The 17,038-nt window shown below is 39.5% G+C and overlaps 1 protein-coding gene across 1 annotated transcript in view; it reads left to right on the forward strand.

Moving 5' to 3' along the window:
• The window catches only part of LOC121095876 (vitellogenin-1-like), a 43,346-nt gene that overhangs the window by 20,403 nt on the left and 5,905 nt on the right, over positions 1–17,038 (forward strand). Inside the window, exons 17-31 of the mRNA XM_040611252.1 lie at positions 76–265; positions 366–459; positions 570–755; positions 5,772–5,916; positions 7,510–7,729; positions 8,612–8,781; positions 9,411–9,795; positions 10,018–10,340; positions 10,424–10,480; positions 11,324–11,548; positions 12,597–12,803; positions 13,868–14,010; positions 14,516–14,654; positions 15,845–15,980; positions 16,674–16,860. Coding sequence (XP_040467186.1) covers positions 76–265; positions 366–459; positions 570–755; positions 5,772–5,916; positions 7,510–7,729; positions 8,612–8,781; positions 9,411–9,795; positions 10,018–10,340; positions 10,424–10,480; positions 11,324–11,548; positions 12,597–12,803; positions 13,868–14,010; positions 14,516–14,654; positions 15,845–15,980; positions 16,674–16,860 — 2,807 coding nt within the window. The remainder of the gene's footprint in view (positions 1–75; positions 266–365; positions 460–569; positions 756–5,771; positions 5,917–7,509; positions 7,730–8,611; positions 8,782–9,410; positions 9,796–10,017; positions 10,341–10,423; positions 10,481–11,323; positions 11,549–12,596; positions 12,804–13,867; positions 14,011–14,515; positions 14,655–15,844; positions 15,981–16,673; positions 16,861–17,038) is intronic.

Below are 17,038 nucleotides of genomic sequence, written 5' to 3' on the forward strand. Positions count from 1 at the left end.
TGAGGCATAGTTAATGACATGGATCATGATATTAAAGTTCTGCTTATTTAGACAAGTTGAACTCTATAATTGCAGGCATGGTATGGACCTGATGAAAAAAACCCTTCGATAAGAAGAATAATCAGTAGCCTTCAAAGTGGGGTGGGGAGGCAGTGGACCAAGGCTTTACTGTCCTCCGAGATCCGTCGTATCGTGCCCACCTGCACTGGGTTCCCGACAGAGACCAGCTTCTATTACTCTTCTATTACAAAAGTGGCAGGAAATGGTAATGTATTTCAATACCTAAGCAATATAAGCATGCTTGTTAGAATTGGAGGGGATTTAAAATGCTGCTTTTTTTTTTTTTTTTTCTTTCTTTGTAATAGTTCAAGCACAGGTTACACCTTCTCCAAAGTCTGATTTCAGATTGACTGAGTTACTAAATGCCAACATTAAGCTGCGATCCAAAATGAGTCTAAGGTAAATATTTACTACAAAATAAAAGAATAATATTTCCAAGTGACAGACCATAAAAATTTAACAGCTGTTTGCTTTCTGAAAATAATTTTATCCTCATTCTACCTTTTCAGCATGGCTAAGGAGATGACCTTTGTAATGGGGATCAACACACGCACGATCCAGGCAGGGCTGGAAGCACGCACTAAAATGAATGCTCATGTACCTGTGAATGTTGTTGCTACTGTCTATATGAAGGACAAAAACATCAAAATTGAAATACCACCATGTAAAGATGAGACTAACATAATTACCGTAAGGTAAGACAAAGCACTTATTATCTTTCCATGTAGCAATGCAGTCTTTCCAGATGAAACTGAGCATTTGCTTAGAGATCTTGTCTTTGACTGTCAGCTTGGGTAACTGCCAACAATTGGTGTAGTTTATTTATTTTAATTGAAGTGACATAAAGTTTTGCTTGTAAACATGCATTGCTTCCTGTGATCTTCACCTGAAAATCCTCTTTAGGACCATTTTTCAGCTGTTGAGACCCATAAGCTATATGAATCACAAATGGCATAAAATTTCTATCTAATAACTATAATCGGACTGGAGATACTAGGTAAAATGTAAGCCAGCTGAATCTTATCTGTTATAACAGATAATCCATCTATATTTTGCATGTGATGCCTTGAAGCATAGAGGATTTGGGGTTTCTTGTGTTTTTACCTTGTTTCCTTGTGGTTGCCGTTTGGTTTTCTTACCTGTTAGGTCTACTTGATTTATTATCAGTGCATGCAATTACAATGCACTCTGGAAAACTGTTGTAGCCAGATGCCAAACAAATGAAAACAGATGGAAATACAAGCATAAAGAGAGGGAGGAAACAGAAAGAGTATGTCCAAGGAATCAAAGCAGTAGACCAAAGCCTAGAAAACCTTCACACACACACACACACACATATGAAAAAACACTGAGAAAGACAAGCCAAAAATTCATCACAAAGGAAAAAGCATCACTGACAACAGAAACCAGCTATTATACAATCCGCAGAAATGTTAACAAGTTTCTGCTCTAGGAATACAGCCGTAACAAAAGAGCTCAGTTACTTGATCCAGCTGCAATTAGCATTCATGGCTGCTGGCCCAGAGAAGCTCTGCAGGTCTCCTCCATTTAGGGCAATCATTATTCTCCCTTGTCCTTCAATGGTCACAGACCATCCTAGTAGGCATTTGACATCATGTCCTACTCCCTGTGATGATTCCTCCATTCCATCAAATGTGATCCTAATCAGGTTCTCCATGCAGAGGAGGGAGGGTTTCAGCAGTTCACAGAGAAAAAGTTAGCTGCATGTTTTGTTTTGTTCAGTTTCTTGTGGAGACCAGGACACTCTGCTCCCAAGGTCATCAAGGACAGCAGGCACCTGCTCTCACTAGCTGTCACTGTTGGAGAGTCTGAGGATATTAATGAACTCAATAAGGATGCTGAACTGGAATGAGAATATTGGACACTGATACAGAGTTTAGAGCCTTAAGCAGAGCTGCAAATGTTAGCAGAAGGATCCTCCCTGCAAAGTAATTTTCCTCCTTTGACCTAAGGGGAAATCAAGTCAGACACCGAAAGGGTTAAATGCATTGCCAGAAAGCATAAAGCAAGCCAGTATCAGACACGAGGGATTACAGCAGAGTCCATGAGTTCCAGCCCAAGCTCTGCTCTAGACCCTGCAGCATTATCATTTATACAGTGCAGTAGTCTCTCGGAAATAGCTCTATAATGCCAAGTATATGAGAAAGCTAGTACTCACTAGCTAACTTTTAGCACCATCAATTTTTCTCCAAAAAGCATTCCTGTTCACTGTTACAAAACAAATGGTCAGTGGAAACCACACAGAGAAATGAAGCGGCAATGAGTACAAGTGAAGGCAAAGCAATAACTAGAGAATGTAGCATTGAACAACGTCACTGAGGTCGAAAATCAAGCAAAGTAAAATCTTAAAGGTATGAAGAGAAACAAGCAGGATGATAGAAAGAGAAAGGATACATATCTATTCTATATAGAATAAGTCAAAAATTTTAGTTTAACATAGACTTTCTCTTCCTTTTGCACAGATCCACCAAAGAATATAGAACCTATTGAATTCAATATTTTAGAGATATTCTCACACCTTCCCTTGTTAGTTTAAAATCCCCCATTTAAAGAAATGGTTCTGGAAAGCTATTGTGCTTTTATTTGTTTGTGAGCTCGGTTCAAAATATCTTAGTATTGGGCACTTTGTCTTGATGGTCAGTAGATTACCTTTTATAGTACCATGTCATTAAAGCTAGTCGGGATGTGATATTATTTTCCCCTTCATCTTTCACATCCAGACACAGGAACCAAACAGTCTTCAATAGCATTAAGTTCAGTTATATCCTGCACACCATATAGGTTATAACCTGTCACAGCTGTGGGATTCATATAAATTTTCAGGAGGTGTAGAGAAACTCAGGTGAACAATCACAGACTCTAAAGAAAAAAAAATAATGAAAACTTTGGTGATAAAGAGATTGCATTCCCAAGACAAATCAGTGCATTACAGACTCAACTTTCTTTATAGCAAAAATCAGAGCAAAATAATTAATCACACCACGGAGAGAATATGTAGCATGTGTTTCAATTCAATCCTATCAAAGTTAAATTTAATTAAAAATAATAGTTATTTTTAAGGCTCTTTTAACATAATTATTTAGTATACTACAGATGGCTACTTAAACATACTTTCAAATGAAATTTACAGGAAGAAGTAAAAATCAAATAAATTTCAGGGAAAATTAGAGCCCTGTGATTAAAGTATATGGAGAACTGCCAGAGAATGCACTTTGCAAATATATCACATATTCATAATGACAGGCTACTGAAGTATATACATAATCTTGAATAGAGCTTGTATCATAGGGCTTTTTTGCTTCTTTTAACTGTAGGTTAAGCAGAAATGCTTCACATAGGCATCTTATTTATAAGATTAATTACGAAATTACAGCACTGTGTACAATATGTACACAGCGTGTGTAGCAGCAAATGCAGAAGCGGCAGCGTACGCTGCAAGCTCGCAAGGCAGCGCAGTGTGCTTGGGGGCAGAGAAGGGAAATAAGTGACTGGTGCCCTGAGTCCCCATTTTTCTAACACCTTTGCACCAAGGTCAGAAGGTTGATGTGTAGGAAAGGCAGAAATTTTCATTTCACCATAGCAGAAAGACAGCTAAAATCTGGTTGGAGGATTGTCTCTTGCTTCTCATTTCTTTAGATACGATGTCATGCTGTGTTATAAAACCTGGGAAAATATTTTTTGTTGATTTTGTTGTTGTTGTTGTTGTTTTAAACAGATGTTGAGTTCTTCTGTCCCCGTGTTAGGACTGTATGTAAGGGCACACTCACTGAAACATCAGTGGACCCAACAGAGCTGAATTGCTTGTCCCTTACCCCTGCAGTGAATTTGGCTTATACTATAGCACAGCTTCTTGTCTCATCCAAAAAATACACTAATACATATTGGAAAATCTCCTTTTTAGTTTTTTTTTTCCGTTGTGTGGGATCAGAGAGAACAGATTCTTTCATACCATAGCTTTAGGCCTTCTTTGTGACTGTTTTTCTTGTTAAAGCACCAGAGCTGACTCTTGTAGCCTATTTTTACTGTGCCGTGTGATTCTGCAGACATTGACATGTGTCACCTGTGATGCAGCTACATTTGTCGGCTCTCTGTGCTCAACAGGGAGGAATCGATCCTCTACTTTCATTAGGTGGCAGGAGTAGACTATTGGCATAAAAAAATGCTTAAAAAAATTGGAAAGAAACCCCAGGGCTTTCTGCTTGGAGACCCAGCCTGCAGTTCAGTGGTCATTTGAATTATTGAATGGGATTAAAATAAAAACCATTTCCCTTTTTGTCTCTTTACTCAGATGAGCCATCTGAAATGCAAGTTGATTTCTATTTTCTTTTATCCCCTCAGCTTGTTAGGGAGAATATTTTATTTCAGATTTCATTCTTCAAGGTTCTCCTATCACCCAGCGTGGAGCGTTGCTGTCATGTCCTTATCTAAAAAAAGAGAGAAATGGGAAAGAAAACAAAGCCCACAGGTGACACACGTTTTATTGAGGTGTTCCACATGAAGAGCAATTGTGTGCTTTACAGTGCACACAGCATGGTAGGAGCATTCAAGAGGAAGACAGGGCTATCAAATGAATATAAATTCATCTTTCAGATAGGTGAGATTGGAATTGCTCAGGTTAGTACAGTGTGGGCCATACTAAAATAGAGACCATTTTGCAGACCACCTTTCCATTCACCATCACAAAGGCTACCACAAAAGCCCCAGGACTAGTAGATCAACTTCATACCTGAGAAACAGCACATGGGGAATTTTAAGCTGAATGTTAGCATGAATAAACGGCTAATAAGGTAGAGTTAGCACAATGCTAATAGCTGAGGGAAATAGGTTTTCATCTCTCAAAAGTGTTCAGCATTCAAGATATTTCTCTGACCCAAAATGAAACTCATAGTTGCCACAGTACTGTAACAGCTTCCATGAAAACGTGGGGTATGGAGCCAGAGGGTCAGGATATTTAGCCATGAGAGTCTCAGTCTCATGCTGCACTTGATATCAGTCATTCTGGATCCTTACGAGTACTCTTAGAGTCCACAACACTGGAAATAATGTACTAAAGACATTTACTTGAACAGGCTCTTAACCTTCCTACACATCTCTCTGTGATGTCTGGCCAAGCCATAAGTACCAGTGAAAGTAGATCAAACTAGAAACACTTACTTTGATGATTCCAGGGTCCTTTAATTCTGCTCTAAGAAAAGTTGCACGGGATATAGCATTCAGTAGCCACCAGTGCCCAGGTTTTGAAGTTATGCCAGTATTTCCCCAAATATGTCAAAGGAAATGAGAACTAAGTTTGGCAGTGAGCACAGACAAGATGAGTTTAAAACTTTAAAAGTCCAGAAGATCAAAATAGGAGACTCAAAAATTTAATAGTGTAATACGCAGCCAGGCTTCTAAGTAAGTTGGCTGTTCTTCAAGGTATTAGGCATACGGAGAGCCCATCAACTGCAATGCTTTTAACCTGTACACATGATTCTAAAAGACTAACTGAGCTATCTGCCCTGAGATTGGTCCGTGCTTGTATTCACTCTTAGCAGTCCTTGAAAATACAACAGAAAAGATGCTGTAAATATCTGCTAAGTAATTTGCAGGGTACGGTACTTGTTGCAGCATACCTGCTAGAAGGCATTATTCAGAGCTTTTCCTCAGCAGTCCTTCATCGATACTGGTTTCCTCTAATGTTTATTCTGCAGTTCTAAGACATTTGCTGTAACACGGAATATTGGGGATTTGGCTGCTAGTAAGATGACTCCAGTTCTTCTAGCTGAAGCAGTGCCTGATATAATGAAGATGTCCTTCGATTCAGATTCTACATCAGGCGAGACTGATAACATCAGGGTAAGCAATGTAGTGTCTGACTACTCTTTTTTAGGGTTTTAATCAGTGGGAGACCATTTCTTTTTTCCATAGGAAAATGTACAATGCATCTCTGACCAATGCTATTTCACTCAAATCAAGTCAGGTTCAACCTAGTAACATGAATGGACCTAAAGTAACATTATTTTAAAATCTGGAGTGTAATACATCAGACTTGAACACTTTTTCAAAAGCAAAAGCATTTTCTTTGGTAATTAATTTTACACTGCCATCTACAGGACAGCCCACAATCTTTAAAATACTTTGCAACCATTGTGCAAGCATCACATTCCTGGGGCAGCCACAAATGTTCCATAAGTTGCTCCATTGCTCGACTTGTAGAGCCACATGTAATACTTATAAGCATCTTGATTCAAGGATGGATGGCCATTTGTGTGTCAAGTCAAATGACTTCCCAAGCTCCAGTTTTCCGTAAAAATCAGTACAGACTTTCTATGATGGGCAGCATTGTGAAGGCATCACTGTGCAATTTGTTCAGTGAAAGACTGACAGAGGTGAGGAATACACTGTCCTGTTTTGGTTTCATTGTTGTCCTGCAACTCTGAAGGGTTTTCAGATAATATAAAAGATGAACAGAGGATGAGTGCAGCACTTTCCTGTGGAGAAGTCAATAGGCAAATATACCATCAGTGAGAGCAGTTTCCAATGTCCTGGAACAAGCAAAGTTGTTCTGCGTTGTGCCTCTGTGCTGCCCTTCCTGAAAATTCAGTATTCTGCAGTTATTCTTAAATGAACAGCAACTGAAAAGTGGCAGTAACTGGAGCATTTCCCAGTTTCATTAGAGTTTCCTTTGGAAAGAAAATATTACTATTAAAATTCCAGTTTTTCAGTGGGGTTCACACAAGTTTGGAATCTTGTGAAACATGATAAACTGAGTAAAAAATTAATTGCAGACCTGTATTACATGTGAAATGAAAGCTTATGATTACGTGTCTTTAGCTATTTGCTTCGTTGCTCTGGGAAATCGTACTTTTCATTTCATGGATTTGATTCCAATTTTAATTAATTTTAATTTGTTCTTCTGCAAGCGTTGCTTAGCACATGTAAATTACATAGTTTTGAGTGGAAATTTCTAACATCTGATATGCTTTGACCATCTAGTCGATATAGTCTCACATTCATGTCAGACCTCAACAGAGACAGAATTTTCATGGACATAGATGAAGGGGCTGTTGTTTGACCCAATGAAAAATCAAAGGAAAGAACTCTAGCCAGTCTAGAGCACATTCAGATTTATCAAGAACATGTTAACACTGTTAAATACTCCAAGAAAACAAAGTTAATTATTCAGAATTAATTTGTGATATAATTTTCCATTCTTATAGCCTGAAGCTCTTTTTACCCTGGATAGTCTAATCAAGCCATTTAGCTGATAATTTTGTCCAATTGAAAACTAAGTTGTCCTATGTCATGCCCTTGCCTTGCTATTTCAAATAAACTGTTTGATTTTTTTCCTGCAGAATACATATAACTGTTGCCAAAACAGGACTCGTAACATGCAAGTATTCCTCTTACTGTTGGCCATTTTAACTTGACATGTGTATTATCTAATAGGGCAGACAGGCTGCAGATGACGTTTCATCAGGAAATGCCTTTTCCTTTGGACAGTCTTCTTCCCAAAAAGAGCCATTTGTTCAGTCCATGTGCTCCAATGCAAGTACATTCGGGGTTCAAGTGTGCGTTGAGAGGAAAAGCATACATGCAGCATTTATCAAAAATGTGCCGCTTTATTACCTAGTTGGAGAGCACACCCTAAGACTGAGCTTCAAGCCAGGTAAATACAACTGTGCACAAAAAAGAAAGTAATGGGTGGGTGGGTAGGGGCGTGTGTATATACATGTATATATTTGTATATGTTCATATATATCTTTTGTATCTTAAGTACCACTAAAACTACCATTAGACCTACCAGCCCTGCCAGTACCGGCAACAGACTATGCTTGTAGCAGGAATCAGTTTCTCCCGCACTCATCCGAGCAGCGATTTCCCAGCTCTCCCAGCAATGCCACTCGGCATGGTCAGCCTCACGCGGAGCTGATCTGTGCCGGCAGAGCATGTCTGATGCATCCTGAATCATTGGATTTGGGATGCAAGCACAGAGCAATTGGACATGGGCAACAGATCTGATGCAGTGTCCTGTAGCTACACTCTAAAAACCCAGACTCTTAAAGGGAATTATGGATTAACCCTGCTAGGATCTAGTCCTTAATGTCTTAATCCATGATCATAGGAAGTAAAAGCACAGCAGGCCACCGAGTCTAGGTCTCCTAAGTGTCAGACTAATGGCCTAACCATCGGGCCATTCTTTACAATTCAGGAGTTGAGCTTCAGTTCACTCTCTGATGCCTAATTCACTATCCCACAGTGTTATCTAGTTAAGCAATCCAATTCATGTGACTTAAATCTGCTGATCATTCTGTTTATTGACTTGAAAAGAATCTAGTATCATGCTAATATTTTAAAATTTGGTTATTGCCAGTATGTGCTTTAGCTGTTACAGAGTTTTTTTAGCGCAGTTGCTCAATACCAAAATAATCAATAAGCATTTTTATTTTCATTTGGGGAGAAATGGCTAAATAAATCACAGGAAAAATTGGCTTATTCTGTCATTCAGTTGCTAATAATAACAGTAATACTAATTGTCATGCAATTTCAGTTTACACAGAGGCACCTATTGAAAAAATACAAGTCACAATTCAAGCAGGAGACCAAGCTCCTACGAAAGTGGTACGTTTAGTAACATTTGAAGATCCAAAGGCACAAGTGTCTTCCAACAAAGGAGTGCTTAAAAGAGTGAAGAAAATCCTTGATGATACTGATGTCCAGGTACTGCTGCAAAAATCCATTTCTCAATTTGTGGGAGACGTTGCACAAAGCTTAATTATTTATATTTCTCTTACTAAGTACCTTCCTTTGTTTAGATAGTATATAAAATAGGATGATAAAGACAGGCTTTTGGGTACACAAGTCTTTCCGTGTGTCTTTGGTTTGCATTCATCTCTTCTCCAGCTCAAGGACATGAGAAAGAGCAGATTTTGCAGGTTTTTCCAAAAATGTCTCGTAAGACACAAAATAGCTGTTGTGTGCCCAAAAGATAGCCTGTTCTTTCTGGCTATTACAACTGTAGCAAAAAAGTATGACACCTACCTACACAACTTGCCCTGAGATAGCCACAGCACTGTTATTACCAACATTACATTTAATTGTATGATCAACAATTTCTACACATGTTCAATATCACAAAAGTGTTCGGGATATTGTTCTACATATGTGTGGGTTTAATACATTTTTATTAATTTGCCTTATTGTGATGTATTGCAAGAATGCTATCAGGCCTGCAGCTTGTCTTCTAAGGCAGCACAGAGATTCATAGCTCTCTGTATCTGATTTTACTTACAGCCTTCTGCAGGAACACAGAAAAATAATTTTGTTTTTCCAATGGTACCATTGACTAGGGGACGAGAAAATCCAGAAGTTCATCCTCCAGTGCCAGCAGCACCAGTGGAACTTCCGAAAGTACAACGAGCAGCACCTCAAGCAGCGACTCTGACAACAGAGCATCACAGGGAGGCACCAAGATAAATCTGAAAGCAAGACTGACCAAAGCCAAAGGAAAGAAATTCTACCCCTTTGGGGACAGCAGTGGTAGCAGCAGCAGTAGTAGCAGCAGTAGCAGTGGTAGTAGCAGCAAAAGCAGCAGTAGCAGCGATAGTAGCAGCAAAAGCAGCAGTAGCAGCGGTAGTAGCAGCAAAAGCAGCAGTAGCAGCGATAGTAGCAGCAAAAGCAGCAGTAGCAGCGATAGTAGCAGCAAAAGCAGCAGTAGCAGCAAAAGTAGCAGTAGTAGCAGCAAAAGCAGCAGTAGCAGCGGTAGTAGCAGCAAAAGTAGCAGTAGGAGCAGCAAAAGCAGCGGTAGTAGCAGCAAAAGTAGCAGTAGGAGCAGCAAAAGCAGCAGTAGTAGCAGCAAAAGCAGCAGTAGCAGTGGTAGTAGCAGCAAAAGTAGCAGTAGCAGCGGTAGTAGTAGTGGTAGTAGTAGTCCTAAGAGCAGCAGTAGCAGCAGCAAAGGCAGCAGCAGTAGCAGCACAGGTAACAGCAACAGCAGCAGCAGCAACAGCAGTAGCAAAGCATCTGGTATAAAGCATAAGGCTAAGAAGCAGTCCAAGACCACACAATTTCCACATGCCAGTGCTGCTGAAGGAAAGACAAGTGGACGTGAGCAGAAGCCTAAAACACAGAGTAGCAGCAGAAGTACCAGCAGTGGCACCAGCAGCAGCAGTGAAAACACTGGTGCTTCCCATCGCCACAGCAAATATGACAAACAAGCTGAGACAAAACACCTTAAGTCCCAGTTACCCAGTCATGGTAGTTACGACGTTTCTACAGAATGGGTAAAATTTTCTAATGCTTTGACTTCTGCTAGGATGTGATCCTTACTGAGCTGTAGGTAACAACTTATTTTGGAATTTTGCAGGAATATCACCTTCCAAAAGTATATCGGCTCCACTTCAGGTCTGCTCGCATCCGTTGGGTAGGTCCCTAATTCAAGTGCACATTCCCATGGTGGCTACAGTTGATATGATCAGGCATATTACTGAAGGGCTTGCTTTGGTTCCTTTCACTTAAGCATTCCATACTGTCCACTGTCAACATTGACGATGGCCAAAATAACCAGATTTATTATGAAGATACTGACTATTACACTACAACCTTCTGTTGTTGCAGCACTTGGAATCCTCAGATTTGGGTCAGAACTCCTTTGGGCTAGGTGCTGTACAATGCAGCTAAAGCTAAGTTAACAAAGACCGTGGGGGAATTACAAAACAGCAGGATCTTCCAATGGGAATAGCTGTGTCCACATTTTTTAGGCAATCATGGCAAAATCATCAGGTATGTAGATTGTATCAGAAACCAGGTTCAGCATGCATTATGGCACAGTGGTGTTTTAAGTAGCTATCAGAAGGATGATAATATAGTGGCTTTTGTAGGTGTTACTTGTAAAGTTATTATGCATCCTGCCTGTAAAAGAGGAAGATGATATACAGGGGGTTTAATTACATTGCAATCTCTTTTTTTATTATTTTCCCCTAAAAAAATGGACATGTTTGACCACTTCTTAAGTGTAATTTTCCCTAATATTAGAGCTGGACAATGTGATGTTGCCATTTGCAATCACTGTCTACGCAAGCCTTCCTATCAGCAGAGAGGTCCAGGTGGATCCGAGGCACGTTCCTACCCAACATGTTTCATGTCTGCACATGATAACTAAAATAACGGTAGATATGTCTAAGTCTGTGCGTTCCACAGACAGCTCTACGCTGTAAAACTAGAGGCCACTTCTTGGCTAGCTTTTTAACTTATTTTTGTTTCATAGCATCCAGATCGGGAGATATCAAGCACCTCATCGTCATCTTCCTCTGAACTGGGAAGCAGCCACAGCAACAGCAGCAGCAGCGGCAGCAGGAGCAGTCGCCCGAGTGGCAGCAGCAGCAGCAGCAGCCACCGCCATGGAGAAGATGCTGGCCGCAGCTCAAGGAGAAGCCACACGAGCGGAGAGGTCAGCGTCCACCACAGCCATGGTTCCAGCCTCACGCGTGAGGTATGACTGTGTGGCACGAAGGAGCAGCCGGGCTTTGCATGCCGCTGGGCAGGAGCTGTAGAGGCGCTGGCGCTCGGACCAGCTGAGGGGCTGGGCTCAGCGAGCACGCTGCCAGTCATGTCTGTACATTGAAAGTCAAAGTCTGTTGAGACATTTTCCCCCCGTGAAAACATTTTTTCCAAACTCCCTTGGTTTTGAGGTTTTTGTTTGCAGGTTTCTTGGGTTGTATTTTCCTTCGTTTCCAAAGGTATTTGCAATAAGTGAAAGCCTGGATTTGGAAATTATAAAAATGGAAGGGAATGGAGTTGTAAGTTACAGGGGAAAGAATTTTCTTTTTCCTATGAAAGCCCAAAATGCAAAATAAATTGCATTAAGATAAAAATGGGGAGGAAACAAGTAAGTTTTATTAAAAGATTTTTTTTAAGTCTGGTTATTTTTAGATGTAGACCTGAGGTTATGACTGCATGCAGCGTCTAACTAAAATCAGGGTCTGCATGGTCATAACTGATTGCTAAATGTAAAGTCCCATTAAGCACATATCATCTTTATCTTTATTACACACTTAGCATTCTATAATTGTACTAAGTACAATTCTATAAAATAGAATAAATAGCTCTGCAAATGTAGGTAATGTCTATGGGAACTCTGCCACTAAGAAGGATTTGAAAATAATCAATTGGTTTGAAGGAGCTGTAGCATAGTAAAATATGTTGTGAAGGAAGCTATCTAGTGTATATTGTAGGCAGCTATTTAAAAGATTTTAAAAATGAACAAAATCTTACTACTTCCATAAAGATAGTTTGGAAGAATCTTGGAATCCCTCCTGTCAAAACAATCATGTCTTTGAAAATTCCTGGTGGTAATGAAATAATCAAGATTCCAGCCAGATTTATCATTAAATATTGGGGATATAGAAATATGATCTGCAAACTAAACTGATGAAGTACGAGGGCTGCTTCCTACTATCAGTGCACATACACCGGACTGTAGGCTCTCCAGTGAACACACAGAAGTACTTAAGCACAGATGGTTGGGGGTTGTTTTTCAGCGCAACTTCCTGGGAGATGTAATTCCACCTGGCATTACGATTGTGGCACAGGCAGTAAGGAGTGACAACAGAAATCAAGGTTATCAAGCTACAGCATATGTTCGTTCTGATGCTGCCAAAGTTGATGTGCAACTAGTTGTGGTTCAGCTGGCTGAAACCAATTGGAAAGCGTGTGCTGACGCTGTAGTACTGCCTCTGAAAGCACAGGTAAGCTTCGCCCCCAGAGACATCTAAAAAGCCCGGAGTTTTTTGAACAAGCACAGAGCACCTGCTGACTGGGAGACCTAAACAGGAAAACATACATATTTTGAAATGTTTCACGAAGTTTGTGAAATTTCAGAAAATGTTCCTATCTTTCACTATTCTTCTGAATTAAAAAAAAAAAAAAAAAAAAAAAAATAAAAATCAGCCACTTCAAAATCTGGCAAAAAAAGATATTGGCTTTCAAGATACATCAAAATATGACCAGCAGAAGTATAACAAATGTTTGAAAAATTGACTTCTTCATTACTACCTATTTATAATTTGCTGTACTGTGAGTTTGCTTGTCTGGTAATCTGGCTGGTTTTCTCTGTATAATTCTTTTCAGAAGACTCATAACCCAAATGCATTTGAAATGTTTTATTTCTTAGGAATTATATGAAAAGATGTAAAAAGAAAAGGTGGGTAATGGGTTGATGCCTGAGAGAGCATCGTAAATGACAGAACAGGTCTTGTATTTTTTTCACATCTCCCTGTGCTGCACTTTTAATGCAAGATATCTTTGCGTAACAATTTACAAACCTCTGCTTTTCAGAGCTGCAATTAACAAAATCAGCATGATATTTCAGTATTGGAAGGAGGAGGGGGTGTTCAAGCCAAGAGGTATTGGTGAAGGCTAATAACAATTATTGTGCAGTCATCTTCTAGGAAAAAATACATATTGATTATGAAGTTACCAAGTCTAACGAAATCTCAGGAAATTATGACAAACCTGATGTTTCAGGGGCTGCTTTGAGACAGGAACATGTACCAGTAGTTCTGTACAGCCTAGCAGCCTAGCAAGCTTTTTTTCTATTATGCCTCAGATTTTTCCGGATGTAGTCAAAATTTCTCTGTGAGCATTATTGATAGAAAAAAAAAAAAAAAAAAGAAAGAAAGAAAAAGACTAGGAAACATTAAAAATCAATGTGAAGTTTCAGGAAAGAAGAAAAACTTGCATTTTTAAATGGTCAAGTGTGTTTCTATGATTCTTTCCTGAAATTTGGGTGACTGTTTCCCTGTTTGTAAAGGCCAGGCTAAGGTGGGGCAAGGAGTGCCGGGACTACAGGATAGCAGCTGTGGCTACCACAGGCCAACTGGCGAGGAAGCCGGCCGTGCAGCTGAAGGTGCAATGGGGAAGTCTTCCATCCTGGATAAAAAAGACAAGCACAGCGTATGTTATTTGTTCTTTCCAAAGTTGTTCTTTTGCCTTTCTTATAGAATCACTGAAAGGAATGGATGAGATTTTTCAATCCAAATATGTTTGGGGTTTTTTTGGATGTAAAATATAAGTTCAGTGGCATGAAAGTATTTTGTAAATGTGTTCTACTTTCTCCACATATTTCATAATAAAAGATATCCCCCAAATATTTAAAAAACCTTACATGTTTCATTTCGCTTTCCATATTAAATGATTTGGTATTTCAGTTCAAAATACCTTTTCATTTTGAAATATTCTTCTATTCGGTCCCAAAAAATATCCAGTTCAAATGAGAAAAATAAAGCAAATGTGTTTCCTCTGGGTAAAATCAACCCTTTAATTTGACCCAAAGTATTATTTCTTTGACTTTTCAGTTCTTCCATTGTTTCCCTGATTTTTCAGTACTGCCAGTAGTCCTCATCCTCCCATGTCTGCTTTTGCTCATGTACCCGATTTTGTCACATCTTGTTATCTCTAGACTCATGCAATACGTTCCTGGTGCAGCACTCGTATTGGGCTTCTCAGAAGCACATCAGAGAAATCCATCTCATGAATTTATAGTAAGGGCAGCTGCAACATCTCCACGAACAATTGATACAGTAATTAAAGCTCCTGGGGTATGTGTCAATTTTTATTTTCTTTTTCCTTACCTTGAATGGAATTTCAACTAATAACATTTTGATACTTAATGTAAAAAAAAAAAAAAAGCAAAACATTCCCTTTTAGAGAAGCTGCTTTATACCTGACTGTATTATATGGATCTTGAAATAAATACAGGAGTACTTTTGATTTTGTGCTGCTTTGGTGCAATGCAGCAGTAAGTTGAAATCAGACTCAGTAGTCAAATGCCGCCTTTCCACGCTGAGAACAGCAGTTAGGCCCAAATTGTCTCAAGTATGACTGCTCCTCACTCACAACTTTGTTCATTTTTCCCAGCGTGACTAGTTCTGTGGGACGTATAGGGGTCTCAGAGCAGGTAATGGAGGCCTTGAGACCACCTTGCACTCTATTGCAACCACGTACAGCATCTATCTGCGCTGGCACATGGGTGCCACATCTGCAGTAACCATGCTTGATGAGATAGGTGCGAGCAAGTTAGGACAGCCACAAATACAACTCTGCTTTAACCAAACTGGAGCAGTTAGTTACACTCTCAGAGCAGTCTGCACAGGCTGGATCTGCAGAATCCCACTGATTAATTGGTCCTTGTCCAACAAATCCCTATGCACAGCTTTGAAAAATTTCCCCTATGGATCTCTGGCAAATTAATAACAGCTAGCTTTTCATACACAGAGAAATTAGTGTGTCTTTAACCTTCTGTGGTGTTTCAGCATTGCAGGATCTTTAATATATGATAATGAAGAAGTAGGCACACTAGGCATTAATTTGATTCTCTTGGTAAATGTAATTTGTAGCTACAGTGAGGGATCCTACCCCAATGCTCATCATGCCAGTTTTAAGCCTGTAATGGATGCTGTTCAATTTTCCAAACGCATCCATCAACTTAGTTACTTGCTACTTTATTTTTTAAGAAGTCACTTAATTATCACTTCATATATGTCATTTACTTTCCAATGTCCTTAATTTCTCAAAAAGTCAATAAGTATGACTAGAAGAGAATACAATGATTCCTCAAAAAAGCTTAAGGTTTTGGTGCATCCTGGAGAGACAAATACAACTGCAATTGTATAAATGCGTCTTCGAGATATTATTTTTTTTTAAGATAAGAGTCTTTTTTTGTTTGCAGTCACATATTGAGCAATATAGTTCAATTTATCATAATGTATTTTCATTTCTGCTTTTTCAGGTAACACTTTACTATCAGGCACTCCGAATGCCATTCACTCTGCCCTTAGGCCCATCTCCACCTTACGAGACTCGAGATATCACTGCCTGGAATTTATTTCCTGAAATAGCTTCACAAATAGCACAAGAAGATCAATGTAAATATTACTTATATGCTTTTCTCATGAATAAGCAATGTTTGTAGATCCGTTCTCTGCCATGACTGGGACTTGCCTTTCCTTGTAGTGGTCTTACAGGGAGGCATAGTGTCTCTAACCCTGCTTTCTCAACAGCTTGTTCCTTCACTTAGAAGCATATTTGTTGGCAGGTGAATGAAGAGACTTCAAACTGATGTAAATATTCAGAGTTCAGGAATTGCTCCTGTCTGCAGGGACTAGAGGTTGTCTTTTGACCCCCACATAAAGATGCCATCTCTGCATTGAGAGGCATCAGAGAATGGGTACAAGACAGATCATGTATTTTCTGGCCAGTTAATTTTCTTCAAAAAGGAATCATGCGAGTCTTAGATGGTTGGTGTCTAGCATTTCTGTGGGAAATGTGAACTACTTCTTATCATGGTTAGTTACTGGGTTTAGTTTCTCAAGAATATGGTACATTTTAGTTCCTGTTTCCTCGACCGTGTAAGCAAAACCAATACAAGTATGGTCTATATCTGGTAGTTATTCTGTAGTGCTATCCTGTCCTTACAGACTCCGGCAGCATTGAAAGCTTCTGCCAAGGAGATGATAAGTTTCTTTCCTGTTTGTGGGGTAGTTCAATCTTTCAAAACTTTGCAGGAACAGGTATGCCATTGTCACATCTACCATTTCTTTTCTGGTTTTGTTTTGCAGCCACATGTGAAGTCAGAGAGGGAGATTTCAAAACATTTGATCGTGTGAGCCATACATATTCTTTCAATAAAAGCTGCAACCTGATAGTGGTCCAGGACTGTACTGAACACCCAAAATTCATCATTACTACAAGAAAGGTTGATTCTCAGTCTTTCTCAAGAGAGGTTCACATAAATACCACTTCAGCGTAAGTGTGGCTCATCCTGAGGGCTCAGGAATTATGTATAAAGTTTCAGGGAGTTAGTCTGGGGATGGGAGATGTCTAACTCCTAGGTGAAAGTGGTTTGCAATTGGATATTTGAGGCAAAACAGGGTTTCCAGAAGGAATCTTCATCTGAGACTCTTTGGTTTAGTTACTCATGTCT

The sequence above is a fragment of the Falco naumanni genome, chromosome 11 (assembly GCF_017639655.2).
Source record: "Falco naumanni isolate bFalNau1 chromosome 11, bFalNau1.pat, whole genome shotgun sequence".
NCBI classification, from domain to species: Eukaryota; Metazoa; Chordata; class Aves; order Falconiformes; family Falconidae; genus Falco; species Falco naumanni.